The sequence below is a fragment of the Staurois parvus genome, unplaced genomic scaffold (genome assembly GCF_062004578.1).
Source record: "Staurois parvus isolate SC_StPar_1 unplaced genomic scaffold, SC_StPar_1.0 ptg001539l, whole genome shotgun sequence".
NCBI lineage: Eukaryota > Metazoa > Chordata > Amphibia > Anura > Ranidae > Staurois > Staurois parvus.
This window is the reverse complement of record NW_028319335.1, coordinates 299,885-318,388: the sequence shown is the minus strand read 5'-3', so window position 1 is coordinate 318,388 and position 18,504 is coordinate 299,885. Positions and strand designations below refer to the sequence as shown.

General features: G+C 39.8%; 1 protein-coding gene across 1 annotated transcript in view; it reads left to right on the top strand.

Moving 5' to 3' along the window:
- SCUBE1 (signal peptide, CUB domain and EGF like domain containing 1) overlaps positions 1–18,504 on the top strand; it is a 397,419-nt gene that overhangs the window by 128,543 nt on the left and 250,372 nt on the right. Inside the window, exon 4 of the mRNA XM_089662778.1 lies at positions 3,769–3,903. Coding sequence (XP_089518904.1) covers positions 3,769–3,903 — 135 coding nt within the window. The remainder of the gene's footprint in view (positions 1–3,768; positions 3,904–18,504) is intronic.

Here is an 18,504-nt window from a genome sequence, read left to right as displayed (position 1 = left end):
CTAATTTCAGTGTTCCATTGTTCAAGGGAAATAGAGAAATTATGTTTCTTCTCCCAGTTTTCCATTGTTCGTAGTTTGTGTTGGGAATCTGGTTTAAGTAACAGTAAAGAACCAAAACGCTCCTACATTGGATGTTAGGGCTGTCAAAGAATTTAAAAGGATCCAAACTAGTCAGAGGTTTGCAGAAGCCATTGCAACTGATGTAGTAGGTAAAGCATAGATCTTGAAAAGTTCTAATTTGAGTATCAATAGGTCTGCTATTTATTTAATGCCAGTTGCAACCCAAATGTTAACAGTTATATCATCAATGATGTGTTCCAAAAATAAAAGTTGCAGATGTTGTAATGATTGCTTTGGTAGGAACTTAGATGGTTGTGCTATGGAGCTCCAAATTCCATTGCTGTAACTTTACCAAAAAATTATGTATTAGGTCGATGTTGTTGAGGGCGCTCAAGGGAGATTTGGGATTAGTTTCTATCTCTACACTTTCAGTTTGTAGCCAGGAAGTAGTGGACATATTAATTTGGGCCAGAATGACAACTTTGTAGTTTGTACATATACTATACTAGGTTCTCTCATTCCTGCGTATACTATAAATATATGCATTTTGTTTTAGATAGACTTTTTGTTTTTATTAAGTAGAATTTGCATATACTTTACACCGACCTTCCTTTATATATAGATGACAGGTCCTTTAAAAACAGTAGAACAACAGGTCTATGAAATGAAGCATCCCCGTATGTGAAGCAATCTGAAAGTCTATTTTGGAGACAACTGTTTCTAATCAGAGTTTGCTGCCTGTTTCCAGCAGCTTCATTACCAGAAAAGTATGAAGGTTTTATGTTATATTTTCTGTGCCAATTGTGGTTGTGGAAGGGATCGCTTGGAAACCGCACGTTAGTGTCTGCACTGCAATCAAACCCTGTAATATACAGGAGCAGCAATAGTAATTACTAGTAGAATGGGGCTTCTGGTTGTAGTCATTATTGTAAAGAGAGGGTATACTCTTTCCCGAATAGGAAACTGAGGCTTCCTCTTACTAGGCTAATGCCACAGCTATCGTGCAATTATTTGTTGCAATTTGTTTTCCAGACTGTTGGTTGAGTCTAAATTAACATGTGAAATTCTACAAATCTGGAACCGCTACTCCGATTAGGAGATTAGAAGGACAAAACAGGCCTGCTGGCAGTTAAGTAGTCTATTGCAAAATCCTGGAAACAACCCAACCTTCTTACCAGAAGTGTACAGTTAATTATCCAGCAGTCTGCTACCCTCTGACAGTTATGAAAATATAGAAATTTGTTTGAAAATTTTCATTTTCAGAACATTTGTTCAATTTTCTAATGGTCAGTGGGATCAAATCGATGAGTGGCGAAAACATTTGTAAGAGTAGGTTTGACGTTTTTATTTATTTTAATGGAATTCTAACTGTAAATAGGGTTTTCAGTTAGAAAAAAATTACCTATTGTAATGAAACCTATTTAATACCTCTGTGATTCTATTCAAATAGTAAGTCTGGACAAAATTTTAAGGGCTTTCAAACTAAATTTGTTGAGTCAATGATGACAAGAATGTACTGATGAACAATTTTTTTCAGAAACACTGGCCAGCTTTAGTCCCTTGGATTATCTACACTGTCAGTTTGACGATGCAGGGCAAGGTGACCGTGTCCCTGTACATGACATACCCGGAACTCCATATAGCTCCTTCCTTTTATTCAGCCAGTGCTGGAATTGGCTGTTTTGTCAACTCAGATTAGCATTGACATTATTCGCAGAGTCATGTGACAGTGCTCATGCATAGTGATTGGCCACTAGACCTGGGCGTCGCCACAGGGGAGCAGGTAACATGTTCCTCCATACCCTTTTCTGTCTGTCACCTTTTTTTTATTCCCACTTTCATTTTTCCATAGTTCCCTTATCTTTTATCCAGATATCCTAATTTTCACAGACTTTTTATTTTTAATCCAGCTTTTAGGACATCATTGGTCTAACCAAATGCTTGTGACCTGCAAACCCGTAGTACTGATTCAGCTATAAGATGTTATTTTGTTATATGTAGCCCTGGATATATTTGACACCTACTATGCTCGCTTAGCTTTACTACCTGTAACTATATTTTTTCCCTGTCATTTGTTATTTTTTTCATGAAATCCTAATAAAAATGACTAAAACAGAAAAGTATACATTGGGCCAACTATAAAGGATTGGTCCACTGGAAACCGATTTTATTCCTAGTTGGAGGTAGATGCTTAAAATAACCACTAATCCTTTACAATTCAAGCAAGCAAATACCCATTCCTTTAGTAGGGGATTCTCTGTATGTTCTATGAAGTGCGTGGCAATAATCACTGGTTGTGAAGGAACCTTGTGCCTGGCAAACAGACCAAAGATGGCTTCTTGCCTTTATATCGGTGATTTCCTTTCCAATTGAACTATCCTTTCTCCTTTTATAACAGTCCAGTTGGGGGATAAGTGGCCTGCACGCTAATGCCTTAGTACCAGGGCTGGAGGGCAAGTGCAGCTCAGTTGACCAAGATGCCATTGACCTCAAGGAGGAACGTGAGCCATCTTTATGAGTTATCCTTTAGTAAACATTGCCTCTTTGCTAACATTTGAAATTCTTCTTAGTTTTTTCCTTCAGATGAGTTCTTTTTCACACTTTATGAGCATAGTCAACAGGCTTTTCACAATGAAAAATGATCCACTCCTGTACAGATGGCAAATCTGAGCAGGCAGTTTCACTGGAAAATGCAGAGCTGAAGTTTATGCTTACTAGTTTGTCAAATAAGAAATGTCAGTGAAAATTGGAAGATTTTTGTTAAATGCATTTGCATCAATGGGGAGATGAAGTAAAATGATTTTAGGAGTGCAGATGACTTCAAAGGGCCCTAGAGGGTTCCAGAAGCTTCTTCTAGCTATTCTGGACTTATTCAATTCTAGGAGGCTATATCTTATTATCCTCATTTATTTCATCATTTTTCCACAGATGAAAACTGCAAAAGCAATTAAAATAAAAATTTGTTACACTACTCAAAAAAAGGGGGCAAATGCATCAAAAAAAAAAAATGACTAAACTACCATAAAAACCCAAAAGAAAAACACACCTATTGAAAAAATGTATGTTTGTTTCTTTTTTATTTTTATACAAATTTCACCTGAGCACACAATGAGCAACATTGAGAGTTTTCCCACAAAAATGCATGAGATTTGCTTTTTTCCAAAATTGCTCTGCTTATCACTAGTCACCTCCTGCTTCTGATTTTGCTCCCAAACTGGGTTAAATCTCAATGCTGTGATAGTCCATTTTAGGTGTAACACGTCAGACATTTGCCAGCTTGGGGCTGGGTTTTGGTGTGACAGTGAACTGAAATTCATGGGCTTTCTACTGTAAAGCTGTTTCTGTAAGCTTCTCTGCGGCACTCCATCTCCTGGTCACATGATTCTGTGCCACATATGGCTCTGAGAATTTCAGAAAGCAGTTAAAAAAAAATGTGCACCATCAATAGCATTGGGTCTTCTGTATTAATTATCTCAGCCTTTTCAAACCAATGCATACTTTTCTATATCCATCATTATTTTTTAGGTCTATAGTAGAATGTGTTTTAACGGTTGTTGCTTTATGACGTACCGCCCAAAATACATAAATATATTTATTTTTTAAATTTGGTTTTAAGTTAACAATAAAACACATGATCGTAAGTCATTCCAGTACCATTGTATTTAATGGTAATTTTAAATATATTTATTTATTCTGTCCCTCCCACAGATGTGGATGAATGTTTGGATAATAATGGTGGATGTCAGCAAATTTGTGTCAATACAATGGGCAGCTACGAATGCCAGTGTAAGGATGGCTTCTTCCTCAGCGACAACCAACATACGTGTATCCATCGCTCCAACGGTATGTACTTGTAAATATGCTCTCACTTTGTCTTTATGCTGATGTCTCCCTTCATGCATTGCTTATTGGAAAAATGGTGTCTTTTTAAAGCTGAAATTTAATCTGATAATATTTTGCCTTCTCTGGTTCCTCTATCCCCCATCCCCAACATATGGGATGACTTGCTTCAGATTCTAATGTACACTGTGAGAAGTTCACAGTGTGCAGTGAAATCATAAGAAGTAATTTCAGCATGGGGGTAAGCCTGCACAACTGTGCAAGACTAAGGGGAAGGGTGGAGAAAGTTTAGAAAAAAGCAAACTCAGTGGCAGCTTAAGACTCACAATGTGTGTCTGCACTAAATTCAACAATGTCAGCCATTCAGATCAATTTAGCAATACAAATCTGAGAGTTTTAACCCTTGGAACTCCTTTGAGGCTGCTACTTGAGAGGCTTGCTGATATGTATCATATTTGCCTGAGGAGGATTAGGGTGTGTTCACACTGATTCACTTTTGGTGCATTCTTTAGTTAAAAAAACAGAAGAAAAGAGTAAGAAACTACATCCCTTTAAATCCTATGGTGCTCTTCACACTGATCCGTTGTTTTCAGTTGCAGTGAAAAAAATCCTGCTTGCTGCATTTTTGGTGCATGTTTGTTCAGTTAAAAAAAACTGTACCAAATTGCGCATCCCTCCATTTAAATGAATGGAAACTGCAGCAAAAAAGCAAAAAAAATCAACGCACCTCTGCAAAGTGCTTTGTCCAGGGGGGAAAGAAAGCAACACAAATGCATCAGAAATGCAACACATCGCAGAAAAAATGCATTTGATTGTCTTGTCATTTGTAACTTTATTCGAGTGACAGGTGTGTGTTCAAAAAAAGTGTTGGGATGACATAACCTAAAGAACTAAGGACATGGAATACAACATGTAATTATACCTGATATGGAAAAAGACTTGTGGTCACTGGACCATTCCCTCTACCTATATTGCTAAAGTATGTGGACCCTACACATTATTGAATTCAGGTTTTTGCCAGTGATGGGTGCTGATAATGGTACAGCATACAAAGACATTTTAGATAATTGTGCTCTTCCAACTTTATGGTAACAGTTTGGGGAAGGCCCCTTGCTGTTCCAGCATGACTGTCCCTGTGTGCAAATCCATCTCCATAAAGACATGGTTTGACCAGTTTGTTGTGAAGGAATATAAGTCTGCACCTGACCTCAACCTCACACCTTTGGGATGAACTGGAATGCCTATTGTGAGCCAAGTCTTCTCATCCAACATCAGTAAGCAATCTCACAAATGAGCACATTTCCCACTCCCAATTCTTGTGGCAAGTCTTCCTAAAAAAGTGAAGGATGTTTTATAACATCCAAGGAGCCAACATCATGTTAATAACCATGGTTTTGGAATGGGTTGTCTAACAGCTCATATAGGCGTCATGCTCAGGTATCTACACACTCTTGGCCATATAATGCATTTATGATCCTTCAAGAAGTGATTACAGATGATGATACAAATAAACCAGTATTGTGTGATGTAATGTACATTTTTAAAAATGTTTCAATAATTTGAAGTTTTTACATAATTGCAACACTCTCCTGGAAGTGTTTTTATCCTTTTATCTTGGTATGATTGGAGTATGAGGGAGAGGTTACTTGGCAGTTGAGGAAATTATTCTGTAGTGGATGATATATGGGATTATTGGTATTTGTACGATAGTGTGATCTCTTTATGCAATAGCAAGATAATAAGAGAAACATGCCAGATAACACATGATGAGGATGAGAAATAGGATGGACTATCAGATACTGGAGCAAATTTCTCTGACTATTTTCTCTTAAAAGCAGCTGTACATTAAAAGTGGAAATGTGCATGTAATGTATATTAGTGTGCCTTTTTATACAGGAAATGTGTATAGTAATAAATATAGGGCTTTCTTTTCATTACAAGATGCATATGTGTAAATTGACCCACAACAGTGGAATTCCTTCTCTGTAATTTGTGTCTTGGCTCCTTACCACAAGGCAGTCACTCTTCATCAGCTGGCCTTCCAATAATTTGTGTATTCTTAATAATGGAAAAGAGACTGGGAATAGGCTAAAACTATTCACTTGGCTTTGTGAGGGCAGCAGTTGCACAGAAGTCCATGGGATACCCCTTTCCTTTCACAGCGATGTGTTCTGTAGTTACATGACCAATAGGGAGACCCAATCCCCCTGAGGAAGTCAAGTGTGCCGTGACGATATGTGCTGGGGCGGGGCCTCGGATGGCGTCACAACGCTTGACTGGGATAGCGAGTGTGGAAACCTATTCGACAATAGAGGTGGTTATTGCACAGGACTTCTGACTCTTTCTTGCATGATGTTTACATTTGGTGCGATTGTGCACCCACTACAAGTGAGTGCAAATTTTAGATGTTGATACAAATAAAAGTTTTAAAGGATAAAGCACTATGTCAAGTTTGCATGAGGTGGCGTGGTTTGATGAAAGGAGACTAACGGAAGCTGTGGAGATTCATACAAGAGATAAACATGGCCCATTAAAAGGGATAAAAGGCGTTTTATTGACCAAGCAGTATATGTGAGGTCATAAAGTGGAGGTGAGCAGACATCTGGTGGTGGTGGTGTTATTATAGCACACGGTTGGATTAAGCACAAAAAAGGTGTCATATTGGATACGGCCCAAGATTTCATTCATTGAAGATGAAGGACTTTTAATACTTTTTTTTTTGTTTTGAGTTTTTGTTTTATTATTTTTGTTTGTTAATATATATATATATATATATATATATAAAATTTATTCAGCAGCTCGCAAGGTTTCATAGGTTTTAGAGTCAATAAGGAGACCCAAGCTTTGTTCTGGGGAGGGATGGAGGGGTTGTGCCTAGCTGTATGCAAATACCAACATTGAAGTCAACAAGTGAAGTCTCCCCAAGGACACACAGACCACAAGCTAGGGTTTAACCCTTTGTTACTCATCTAAACTAATAAAATATTTAAAGGGTAACTTGACTTTTAAGGGAAAAAAATTCGCAAATAAAAAAATTTATATAGTGTATACAATTGCAGCACAAATATTGTAGTGCTGTAAGTTCCTGTAAAATGCAATGTTATATGGCTACCTGGAGGTGCTCTGCACACAGATGGTATATAGAACACCTCCCAGATATGTCTCCCCTGCTTGTGTGATTGGCTCACTGATTTTCGATGAAGTCTGCACTAAGGTACAAATCAGATTTTGAGCATCCCCAGCAACAAAAATGTCATTTTTGCTGAGATCCAGTGGGGCAAAAAAGTATTTAGTCAGCCACCAATTGTGCAAGTTCTCCCATTTAAAAAGATGAGAGAGCCCTGTAATTGGCATCATAGGTAGACCTCAACTATGAGAGACAAAATGAGAAAAAAAATCCAGACAATCACATTGGCTGATTTGGAAAGAATTTATTTGCAAATTATGGTGGAAAATAAGTATTTGGTCAATATCAAAAGTTCATCTCAATACTTTGTTATATATCCTTTGTTGGCAATGACAGAGGTCAGACGTTTCCTGTAAGTCTTCACAAGGTTGGCACACACTGTTGCTGGTATGTTGGCCCATTCCTCCATGCAGATCTCCTCTAGAGCAGTGATGTTTGGGGCTGTCGCTGGGAAACACGGACTTTCAACTCCCTCCAAAGGTTTTCTATGGGGTTGAGATGTGGAGACTGGCTAGGCCACTCCATGACCTTGAAATGCTTCTTACGAAGCCACTCCTTCGTTGCCCGGGCGGTATGTTTAGGATCATTGTCATGTTGGAAGACCCAGCCACGTTTCATCTTCAATGTCCTTGCTGATGGAAGGAGGTTTGCACTCAAAATCTCACGATACATGGCCCCATTCATTCTGTCCTGTACATGGATCAGTCACCCTGGTCCCTTTGTGGAGAAACAGCCCCAAAGCATGATGTTGCCACCCCCATGCTTCACAGTAGGTATGGTGTTCTTTGGATGCAACTCAGCATTCTCTCTCCTCCAAACACAACGAGTTGTGTTTCTACCAAACAGTTCTATTTTGGTTTCATCTGACCATATGACATTCTCCCAATCCTCTTCTGGATCATCCAAATGCTCTCTAGCAAACTTCAGATGGTCCCGGACATATACTGGCTTAAGCAGGGGGACACATCTGGCACTGCAGGATCTGAGTCCCTGGTGGCGTAGTGTGTTATTGATGGTAGCCTTTGTTACGTTGGTCCCAGCTCTCTGCAGGTCATTCACTAGGTCCTCCCGTGTGGTCCTGGGATTTTTGCTCACCGCTCTTGTGATCATTTTGACCCCACGGGGTGAGATCTTGCGTGGAGCCCCAGATCGAGGGAGATTATCAGTGGTCTTGTATGTCTTCCATTTTCTAATTATTGCTCCCACAGTTGATTTGTTCACACCAAGCAGCTTGCCTATTGCAGATTCAGTCTTCCCAGCCTGGTGCAGGTCTACAATTTTGTTTCTGGTGTCCTTCGACAGCTCTTTGGTCTTCACCATAGTGGAGTTTGGAGTGTGACTGTTTGAGGTTGTGGACAGGTGTCTTTTTATACTGATAACAAGTTCAAACAGGTGCCATTGATACAGGTAATGAGTGCAGGACAGAGGAGCCTCTTAAAGAAGAAGGTACGGGTCTGTGAGAGCCAGGAATCTTGCTTGTTTGTAGGTGACCAGATACTTATTTTCCACCATAATTTGCAAATAAATTCTTTCCAAATCAGCCAATGTAATTGTCTGGATTTTTTTCTCATTTTGTCTCTCATAGTTGAGGTCTACCTATGATGCCAATTACAGGACTCTCTCATCTTTTTAAGTGGGAGAACTTGCACAATTGGTGGCTGACTAAATACTTTTTTGCCCCACTGTACTTCCAAGGGGAAATCAAGTCTAAAGGGATGCAGACCTTGCAGTTTTCCTCATTAGAGCCCTGCAGGTGCAGCAGCTGATTGATCATTATAAAACCACTCCCATACAGGTTCAGTCTACATATGGACACAGACAATCAGCCATTTCTTCAGAAAAACAAAAGGTAGGAATCTGCTACAAAGTTTGTTAAAATCCTTGCCATGTACATGGATCACCTAGAGGAAAATGTTTTTTCCTCAACAAAAGTGGAATTACTCTTTAAGGTTAAGATACACATTAACTAGTTCAGCCTTTTGGATGTACCTAGCAAGCCCCAAATCTGAAGATGTTGAAACCGTAGCAGCTGTGAGCTTGTTTTTGTGTTGCTCAGTCAGTTCCCAGCATTTCCACACTAGCGTTTTTTCAAGCTCCTAAAAGTTTTATTATGAGCATTTTCTTTTGCTCTTTGAAGCTAAATAGTGTTATCCTATGTGTATATGCACACTATTTTATTCTGGAAGTTTTTTTCAAGCTTCATCGTTTAGGAGCAGAAAAAAATATGTTTTTGAAGAGTTTTTGGGAGCGTTTCTCCGGCAGAAAAAAATGCTGACCTAAATGCTCCTAAATAACCGCTTTTTTGAGCTTTCTTTTTTTCTTCTTCATGTACTATAAAATTGCTAATAAAATGCTAACACTTCTAAAAGCTCCTAAAAATAACTACTACAAGCCAGCACAAAATAGCTGTTATCAGCTTTTTTCATCTAGCGTTTTTTTTCTAGCGTTGTTTTTTTGAGCCTATAAAAATGCTAGTGTACATGGAACCTAAAACTGAAAAATGATCTTGGTGACTGTAGAGCCGCCTGATCACTTTTACTGTGCGCTTGCACAGACAGGTATGTAAACGATTTCTCCGCACATGTGATATATTGTCCTGCATGCCAGAGTGAGAGCAATAAACTAGCACAGGCAATGCAAGTGTCACCTATTGATAATTTGGAGTACAGTTTCATTGCAGTTTTGAGGCTTGGTATGTTTGGCATGTATTAACTCGACACTACCTTATCTTTTTATTTTGTATAAAAAATGGGGATTCAGTTTTGTTGGTGTGCATTAAAATTAATTCTAGTGTTTTTTTTTTTCTGGAAAATATAGATTTCATGAACAGTTGTGCAAGTATTACACAACATAAAAACTGCAACTACCATCTTGTTATTCTACAAATATAGACTGTTCTGAGGAGTTTAAGAAATTTTACAGTCAAAGTTGCTAATTTTTAACTTGTGTATAAAGTGGAAAGAAATGCTGTGCAGGATAAGTGGTTAGGTCAGAAAGAGTCTTTGTTATTTTTGTGTGTATGACAATTTAACAAAGTTTTATTTCAAATTGTTCTTGCACACTGAGAGACACTGTCACTTTGCTCTGATGCAGAGCTCCTCTGAAGCTTACTCTGCTGCATCAGCTGCCACCAATACTCTAATCTTCTGGGTATCAGGGAGCATGAGATCCCTCACATGTCACAGTGCTCTGGTCTAGTAGCCAATCACTTGCCCACAGCATTGGAGTTTGCAAAAAGGTTTTTGGAACCTCCAGGTGGGCTTTCATGTGTTTTGCACTGAGGAGAGGCTTTCGTCTAGCCACTCTATCAGAAAGCCCAGATTGGTGGAGGGCTGCAGGGATGTTTGTCCTTCTGGAACTTTGTCCCATCTCCACACAGGATCCCTGGCTCAGGCTGCATAACAACATGTTTTTGAAAGTTGCAAGCGTGACAGGTTCTCTTTAAATAATTAGCTAATTCACCATGCTGTCTCCCCCTTTATAGTTAGCGACTTGATTTCACAAATGCAATTTCTGGAGACGATTTTAATGATTTAATTGGGTCATCAGTTGAGCTATCATATTCCAGTAGCTGTGCAGAGCCTCATCAAGCTTTGTTCTGACTCCGGCCAAATTGCTTCTCTTTTTCCCCCCCAGTAATTGCTGATGAAATGAGGGCTTCACGGGTAATAATAATCAGCTCTCATGGGGCTTTAGATCGTAACAATATGTCACTGTAATCCAAGAGGGACTAACTGCCAAATCCTAAGTACAGCGTCCACGAGTCCCTAAGTGTGGTGTTCCTGGAGGAGGCTCTCTGCAGCAGAGAAAAGACAAGAGGGAATCCATTCTTCCCTTTTTCTTCTGAAATGTTTCATTTATTATTTATTGTATTAGTAAAAATATATTTACGTTTTACATGGGCACCATTCCAGTCTTTGCTCCTGAGCAACAATATAATATCCTGATAACAATCATACAAGGGCTTGCTGAAAGGACAGTATTTAAAAAACAACTTATTACATGTCTAACATTTCACAATATGCAACAGCTGGTTAAAAAGATCTGTCTTTTATAGTTAAAAAGCAGCCTTTTAGGCCTCATTCACACCTGAGCGAATTTTCAAAATGAGAAATAAAATAAATTATTCTTAATGGAAATAGTTTACATCTCCCCCACTAGTCGCCTGAACCCAAACGCCTGAAGATCAGACAAGTTATGGAGCTTTTTTTGTCTATCAGATTGGGCAGATTTGCACAGAAATTAATGGAAATGCACATTTTGCGGCACATTTTTGCGTGTTTTTCTGCTCAAATGAAGGCACTGGAAAACTTTTTTTTAGAAATTAATAAATATTAAATAAACCAAATAAATACACAAATGCATAAAAATAATCATAAATTCCACCCCACCTCATTCTGATATTACATCTCATATTCTTCCTCCATTCCCACACGCGTCTTTCTTTTCTTTTTTTTCTCTCTTTTGCAATCCTTTTCCTCATATTCTAACTAGCTATATTTTTCATAAGGTACAGAACACTCATAGATGTACAAGTGTAACAATAATCTATAAAACTAACCCACGTTTATCGGATATGGAAACATAAGACATATATGCCTTGAGATAATACTTTTGTCTTGCACTTCATAGTCTTGTTACTTGAGCTCTCTCTACATAGAGACTAATGTATACCATATTTATCTAAAATTACATACTGTTATTAGTATTGCTATGGTTATATTTTTTGCATATGCCTTACTGTGGGACTTAGTTTCATGTTGATCTACAATTTATCCTAATGTCCTATTCCCGTCTGCGATACGGGAAAACGTGTATGAGGATGTGCACGGACTGCGATCCATATCTGTCTATGATCTGTTTTGTCTTTCTTACTTCAATAAAACTCTTTTGGTAAAAAAATAATCATAAATAAATATTACATAAAATAAATAAATCTGTAATAAATCAATAATAATTAATCCCTAACTTTAACCCCTAACCCTAAAAAAAATAAAATAATAATAAAGAAAATTAATGATAAATAAACACTCCAACAAAAAATAAATACAATAATAATACTAATACATATTGTTATTAGTTATTAACACCCTAACAAAAAGATTAATTTAAAAAATCATAAATAATAGGAAGACAATAAATAACCCCCCCCCCCCCCACCCCACCCCTAATCCTAACTTTAATACGGAACCTAACTCTGACCACTTTACCCTAACAAAAATCATAATAATAATAATAATAATAATAAATGTTAAAATAAATACACAATTAAAAATAATCATAAATGTTACATAAATAAAATAAATAAAAAATCTGTAATTACTCACAACCCTAAAAAATTCAATTAAGAATAATAAACACCCTAACAAAAAATATATAATAATAATAATAATAAACATCTTAAATTTTATATATATATATATATATATATATATATATATATATATGGCAATAAATACAATATTAACCCCAACCCCTAATCTTGACCCTTACCTAAAAAAATAAATAATAAAAATGTAAATAAAAGCTGATGGAGAAGTTGAATAATCTAGCAACAAATGATTGAACAGATTATATTGGCTATTAAAAAGCTCAACAATGCTTTAAAAGTGCTGTACATAAATGCACATACAAACGAGCATCAAAACGCCCCCAAAAAAGCTAAAAAATGCAATGCTCAGGTGTGAATGCTGCCTTAGCTCCTGGTGAAATGCCATGAGTCTGCTGCAGGAGGAAGCATTTCCATAGTCTCCTCTTCACCAGTGATCAGACTACAACATTGTAAATTTATAGTCACAAGGTGATAGGCATCAGCAGGGGGCTGAAATGTGTCAGACATTTAGGAATACAGCCAAGAACTGTACAGGCAGCAGGATTTACATGATTTTGTCATCTCTTAGCTGGCATCTCAGAAAGTAGATGGTGACCTTGGATAAGGCCTGAAATTGTCTTTCTGAAGAAAAATGCAGATATAGATACTGTCAGTCATGGTACTGACATCTCTGTGAGAGGTGAATTAAACACCTGCAAATGTTAAGCTTACCACACACGGTACACTCTGATTGTACAATCTGATTTCGATCTGGCAACCAATAGGTAGTGCAGGGGCCTGCTTCATTGGATACAAATTGGTTGGATAGTTAGGCTGGTCATTATATTACATAGATTTGGTAACTATAAAGTTCATTGTGCAAAGATTGAATGGTCAGATTGTAATGTGTATGGTGACCCTTACACTTATATCTTGCTTTGAATGCATGCATTGCATAAGAAAAAATATATTCAATATTAGTTCTGCTTTTAGAAGTTCCCTTCACTACTCTCTGCCCTGTGAAGAAAGTGTAGCTGGAGAAATATGTTCTCATAACACAGCCAGGTTGATGGCATGTTGACTGGGCAGTGAAAGAGCAAACCAAGGTAAGTCTGAACTCTGATAAAAGCAAACATTGTCTATATACAAGAGTCATGTGTGTTATTCCTTGGATCTTGGTGTTTTGTGTATTTCCAGATCCGTGCAGTAATCCAGTGTAAAACTGCCTCTGTGCAGGAGCTTCCTGTAATACAGACCAGTTGCTGCTGTGCTCGCTCTTTTTGAAAGGTGACTGGTCTTGTATCCACCCCCTCTTGTAGTTTACTACTGGAAGCCTGTAGTGGGTGTGGCTTGCTGGGTCCCTCCCACAGCTCTGCTCTCTGCACATGAGCAGCACAGTGCTTCTTTTGCAAAATAATATCTCAGTTTGCAAAGATATTTTGGTGTACTCAAAGCAGATTTATATCCTTTGTGGCTATTGAGAAATATATTTAAATGGTTAGTTCACCATTGCTAAAAAACTGCCTATGCAGATAAGGGGTGTCTGTAGATAAAAACAAACTGTGCAGCTCTGTCTAAAGTTGAATAATGCCCTTGCTATAGGTGTAGTCCATTTACATACATCATGAAACCTGCCTGGAGTACTCCCAGGACGTTGCTTACCCTAGGTTCACACCTGTGCGGGTGGTGCCGCTGCGGATCCGCACGAAAATCTGTGCAGCCGCATCTCTCGCACAGAGAAATGCGGACCCGTGGGTGGGTGCCGTCGATTCTAATGGAACGCCGCCCCCACTGGAAAATGCAACCTTAATGGGAACCGAGGTTCCCATGTGGGCTGCGTTTTTGGAAGAAGTGCAGGGACTTCTTTCCCTGTGTGTCACGGGCACGGGAGCCCATTCAAATGAATAGGCTCTTGGCCTGTGCACAACATGACCCGCACGGCCGCATAGATGTGAACCGGGTGTAAGTGCTCATTATTGCTCACCTCCACCATCACAGGCGTGAGCTCTCAGACGCTGAGCTCAGAGCTACTACATCAGGGGAGAGAGAGAGTATGTGAGGGGTCTGAATCAGAAAAAGCTCACTCCTGTGATGGGGGTGAGCAGTAATGACTAGGCTTCACTTAGCAACATCCTAGCAACGTCTTGGGAGTATTCCAGTGAGGCTTCATGAGGTATGTAAATGGCCTACACCTATAGCAAGGACATTATTCAACTTTAGTCAGAAACATACAGTTTGCTTTTATCCACAGATGCCTCTTACCTGCATAGGCAGTTCTTTGGTGAAGGTCTTTTCTTTGGTGAACTATCCCTTTAAATGAATATTTGTGTACCTGGAGTTCAGCTTTAAATTTATATTTACTGGGTAAAATTTCTCTATAGCTACTGACAGATCTGGAATGAATCCACAGAAACCATTATGAATATGTAGAACCATATTGAATAGTCAAAAAGTCCATGTAAGGAAGTGTTTTACAAAGCCCACCTGCATAATTCAAAAATTAGATAAATACACCTTTATAATATAGAAGGGTAGGAAATCCTAAAAATAAATCACTTATGACCTTGGTGTACCAGCATACAGTATGTAATTGTTCTTCTACATCTTTTCACTTAGTGTGAGTGCACATACATTTTGTTCTGTGATAATGGGGCAAAAAAAAATGTTTGTTATCAGACATTATCCTGTGCTGATCAAATGTTTTTCATTGATTTAAATAGGAAAATACTGCATTTGGCCACTACATGGTGCTAAGTATCATAGGAATGGGTATGTACCCCTTGCAGTGCAACGGGGCCCACTATAGGGAATTCCTGGAGTTGGGTTCGGGTTCTAAAGCTGACCTCCAGGCAAATAAATGCAACTCTGTACTTATTATTACATCATCAATGTATTTTTTTTAAATGTAAGCAGTGTATGTTTTGATTTGGTATCAGTCTTTTGCAGTCCCTGTACAGAGCTCAGACTGGGAGAGGGAGAAGCCTCACAAGGTACCAGGTAGTTGTATTGCAGTGCAGGGAGCATGCCGATAGGAGGAGCAAGCAGAATGACAGAGAGATGACCTGATCTGGTGACCGCTTCTCCATTCACTATAAAGTCACCAGCTGGTGGAGGAACAAGACGTGTAAGGGTTCATTAACTGCAGCAGGCAAAAAATCAGGTCTTCTCTCCTGTCAGACAGGACTGTGCTGTGTGTCTTGGCTGTATAGATCTCAGGACTGGATGGATAGAAATACATTTGGCATGTATTCCATCTGTGTATTTAGTTTGCCTGGTTTTAAAGCTTAATTAATCCCACCAATTTAACTTTTTTTTTTTAATCAGTTACAGTACATTCAAGGCATGCCTTAAATGATAACTTATTAGATTCACTCATTAAGTTCTGTTTGTAATATACCACTCGCCTGTGCATGGCTGTCTATACTGGCATGGGGGTGCTCAGGTGTCCTGTGTGCAGGCAGTCCATTGATGTCAATTGGGACACAGCAGCTGCACAGGCACAGTTGCTATGTCCCAATATGACATTCGTGTGGGTGCGGGTACATGTCTCCAAATGCAGACAGTGTGAGTTCGAAGACACACACCTGCAACACACAGATGTCATAATGGGAGCAGTGGCTGTGTTCGTGGAGTTTCTGTGTCCGAATTGACATCAGTGGGACTGCCTGCATGCTGATGCACAGAGGGTAGGTGCATCCCTGTGTGGGTAAATACAGCCCTGCAAGGTCTAGTGTGCCTTGTGTTAATGAGGCCTTACAGTTACTAATGTGCGTAAACTATCAAGCTATCAAATGGTGTCATGCCTGATACAGGGCAGCACAGTGTGCAAAAACAAAACTCGAAAGTCAACTAAAAAAAGTCAAAGTAAAAAAGTGCCCTAGGGCAGATCTCACAATTTCGAGTCCTCAGCTACTAGCCAGGACTTAAGTTACTTGCCACCAGTTGCCCCACCCAACCCCTACCCTGCCCTGCCCCTAATTCCACCCCTAAACACGCCGTCATAAATTATCTTATGAAATGGCACTGTTAAATGTTTTATGCAGAATAAAGGAAGGAAAGGAAGGGAGGGAAGGAAGGAGGGGAGGGAGGAAGGAGGAGAAGAAGCCAGAAGCATCACAGAGCTGCCGGCTGTTATGTATACAATTTCCCGCCCACAATTCCTCTTCTGCAGGGCATGGACTGGAGTGTGGGCGGGCACAAGGGGAGGCAGAGCAGATCCAAATTCTCTCCTCTCCTATTGTTGCGGAGGATGGGGGGAGGTGCTGGGCATTGAGGAGCACACAGAGGGGCCCACAAAGAAACTGAACCATCCCTGTATGGCTTTCAAAGAGCCAGCTGGAAGCCGCTTCTCCTCCTCCCATGGATTACAGCTCTTTCGTTGACAGCCATACAGGGAGATCGCTGCTTGTAACTGTCCCCACCGCCGCACCGATCATCCCTGATCCTTCAGTTGCATTAAAAGCCATACAGGGAGATTGCTGCTTGTAACTGTCCCTACCGCTGCCCCCCCTACTCACCCCTAATCCCGGCGCTGCTCGGCCCCCGCCTGTCATATGGACCTTTCCCTAACACCCCCCCCCCCCCCCAGGGCAAAGCACTCTCAGGTTCACCTAGCCACAATGCCGTTGGAGCACATGAGAAGAAGTCTTCCAGTTTATGGGGGGGCACAAGAGTATCCATGCACTTTAGGTGCACTTGCACACAACCCTCGTGCACAAACTTTGGGCTAGTTAGACTGGCAGTGAACAACTTCCAAGTATTATGGACGGGGGTCTGGGCTCTGAGAACCACCATGCTCAAAGAGGGTCCATTCCTTTTTTTTGAGCCTATGGTACAGTGTGCAAAAATAAAGTCAACCAAGAAAGGCACCCTAAGGTGTGTCACATGGACCCTTCCTTAGCCCCCCATGGGGCAAGGCACTCTTGGTCCTCCTGGCAGCAAGGCCTAGTGGACCAAATGACAAGCAGTCTTCTAGTTTCAGAGGAGAGCACTGAGTCCCCCTGCACTTTACATGTGCTCATATACAACCCTCACATGCAACCTTTGGACCAGCTATAGACCGCACTGAGCAACTTCCAAGTGTTATGGATTGGGGTCTGGCCATTGCATGGAAACTTTCAGTGTCATTGAACTTTCCCAGAGGGAGCCTTGTCTCAGTATCACTGAACTTTCCCAACTGCTCTAAATACTAAGTAACCTCAGTTTAAATCTTTCTGGCTCTAAAACCATCTAAAAACCCAAATATTTCAGATTTTATTAACCCTGAGGTGGCAAACACTGTTTCCCAGAATCCTGTGCGAAGATATGTAAATGAGTAACTGCGGCCAGTAACATTCAAATCATGCCTTTGCTGATAACTGTCACCAGTGTGCTTATGGCAGCTCTCAACTGAATTTTCATGCCCTCAAATGGCTGTTCCCATAGCTGGACACAGGAGGAGGACCATGGCAACTGCCTCTAAAATGACAGCTTCCTTAACTGTAAAGGATAGGGGGTTTATTACACTTTAACAAAGCTGTCATTTTTCCTTCATGTAATCCTTGCAGCACTTTTTTTACATGGCATTTTAAGTGTCTGCTGTCAGCATGGAGTTTAGGAAGAAGTTGGTGCAGCCTCTCTAGAGCTGATATCACTTCTCCAGGGAAGATACACAAGTAGATAATAATCTGTGCAGTAATCCTGTGTGAAATGTTGCCTATGTGCAGGAGCTTCCTTTAATAAAGGTCAGTCATTGCTGCTCTTCCTCCTTGTGTAGAGTGACTGGTCTTGTCTCTGCCACAGCTGTGCTCTCTGAACAGGCTATGCTTAGTACAATGATGCTGTCCCTGTTACTTTTACAAGGTAACATCTGGGTTTGCAAAGGCATTTGTTATGCACAAAGGATACCGTGTATCCTGTTTGGCTGTTGAGGAATAAGCAGATCAGCCATAACTTTATCACCGCTGAGAGGTAAAGTGAATTACATTGATTGTATTGTTACAATGGCACCTGAAAGTGGGTGGAATACACTAGGAACATGCCCTTGAAGCTGCTGTGTTGAAAGCAGAAAAAATGGGTAAGTGTTAAGATTTGAGCGCCTATACAAGGGCCAACTTGCAATGGCTAG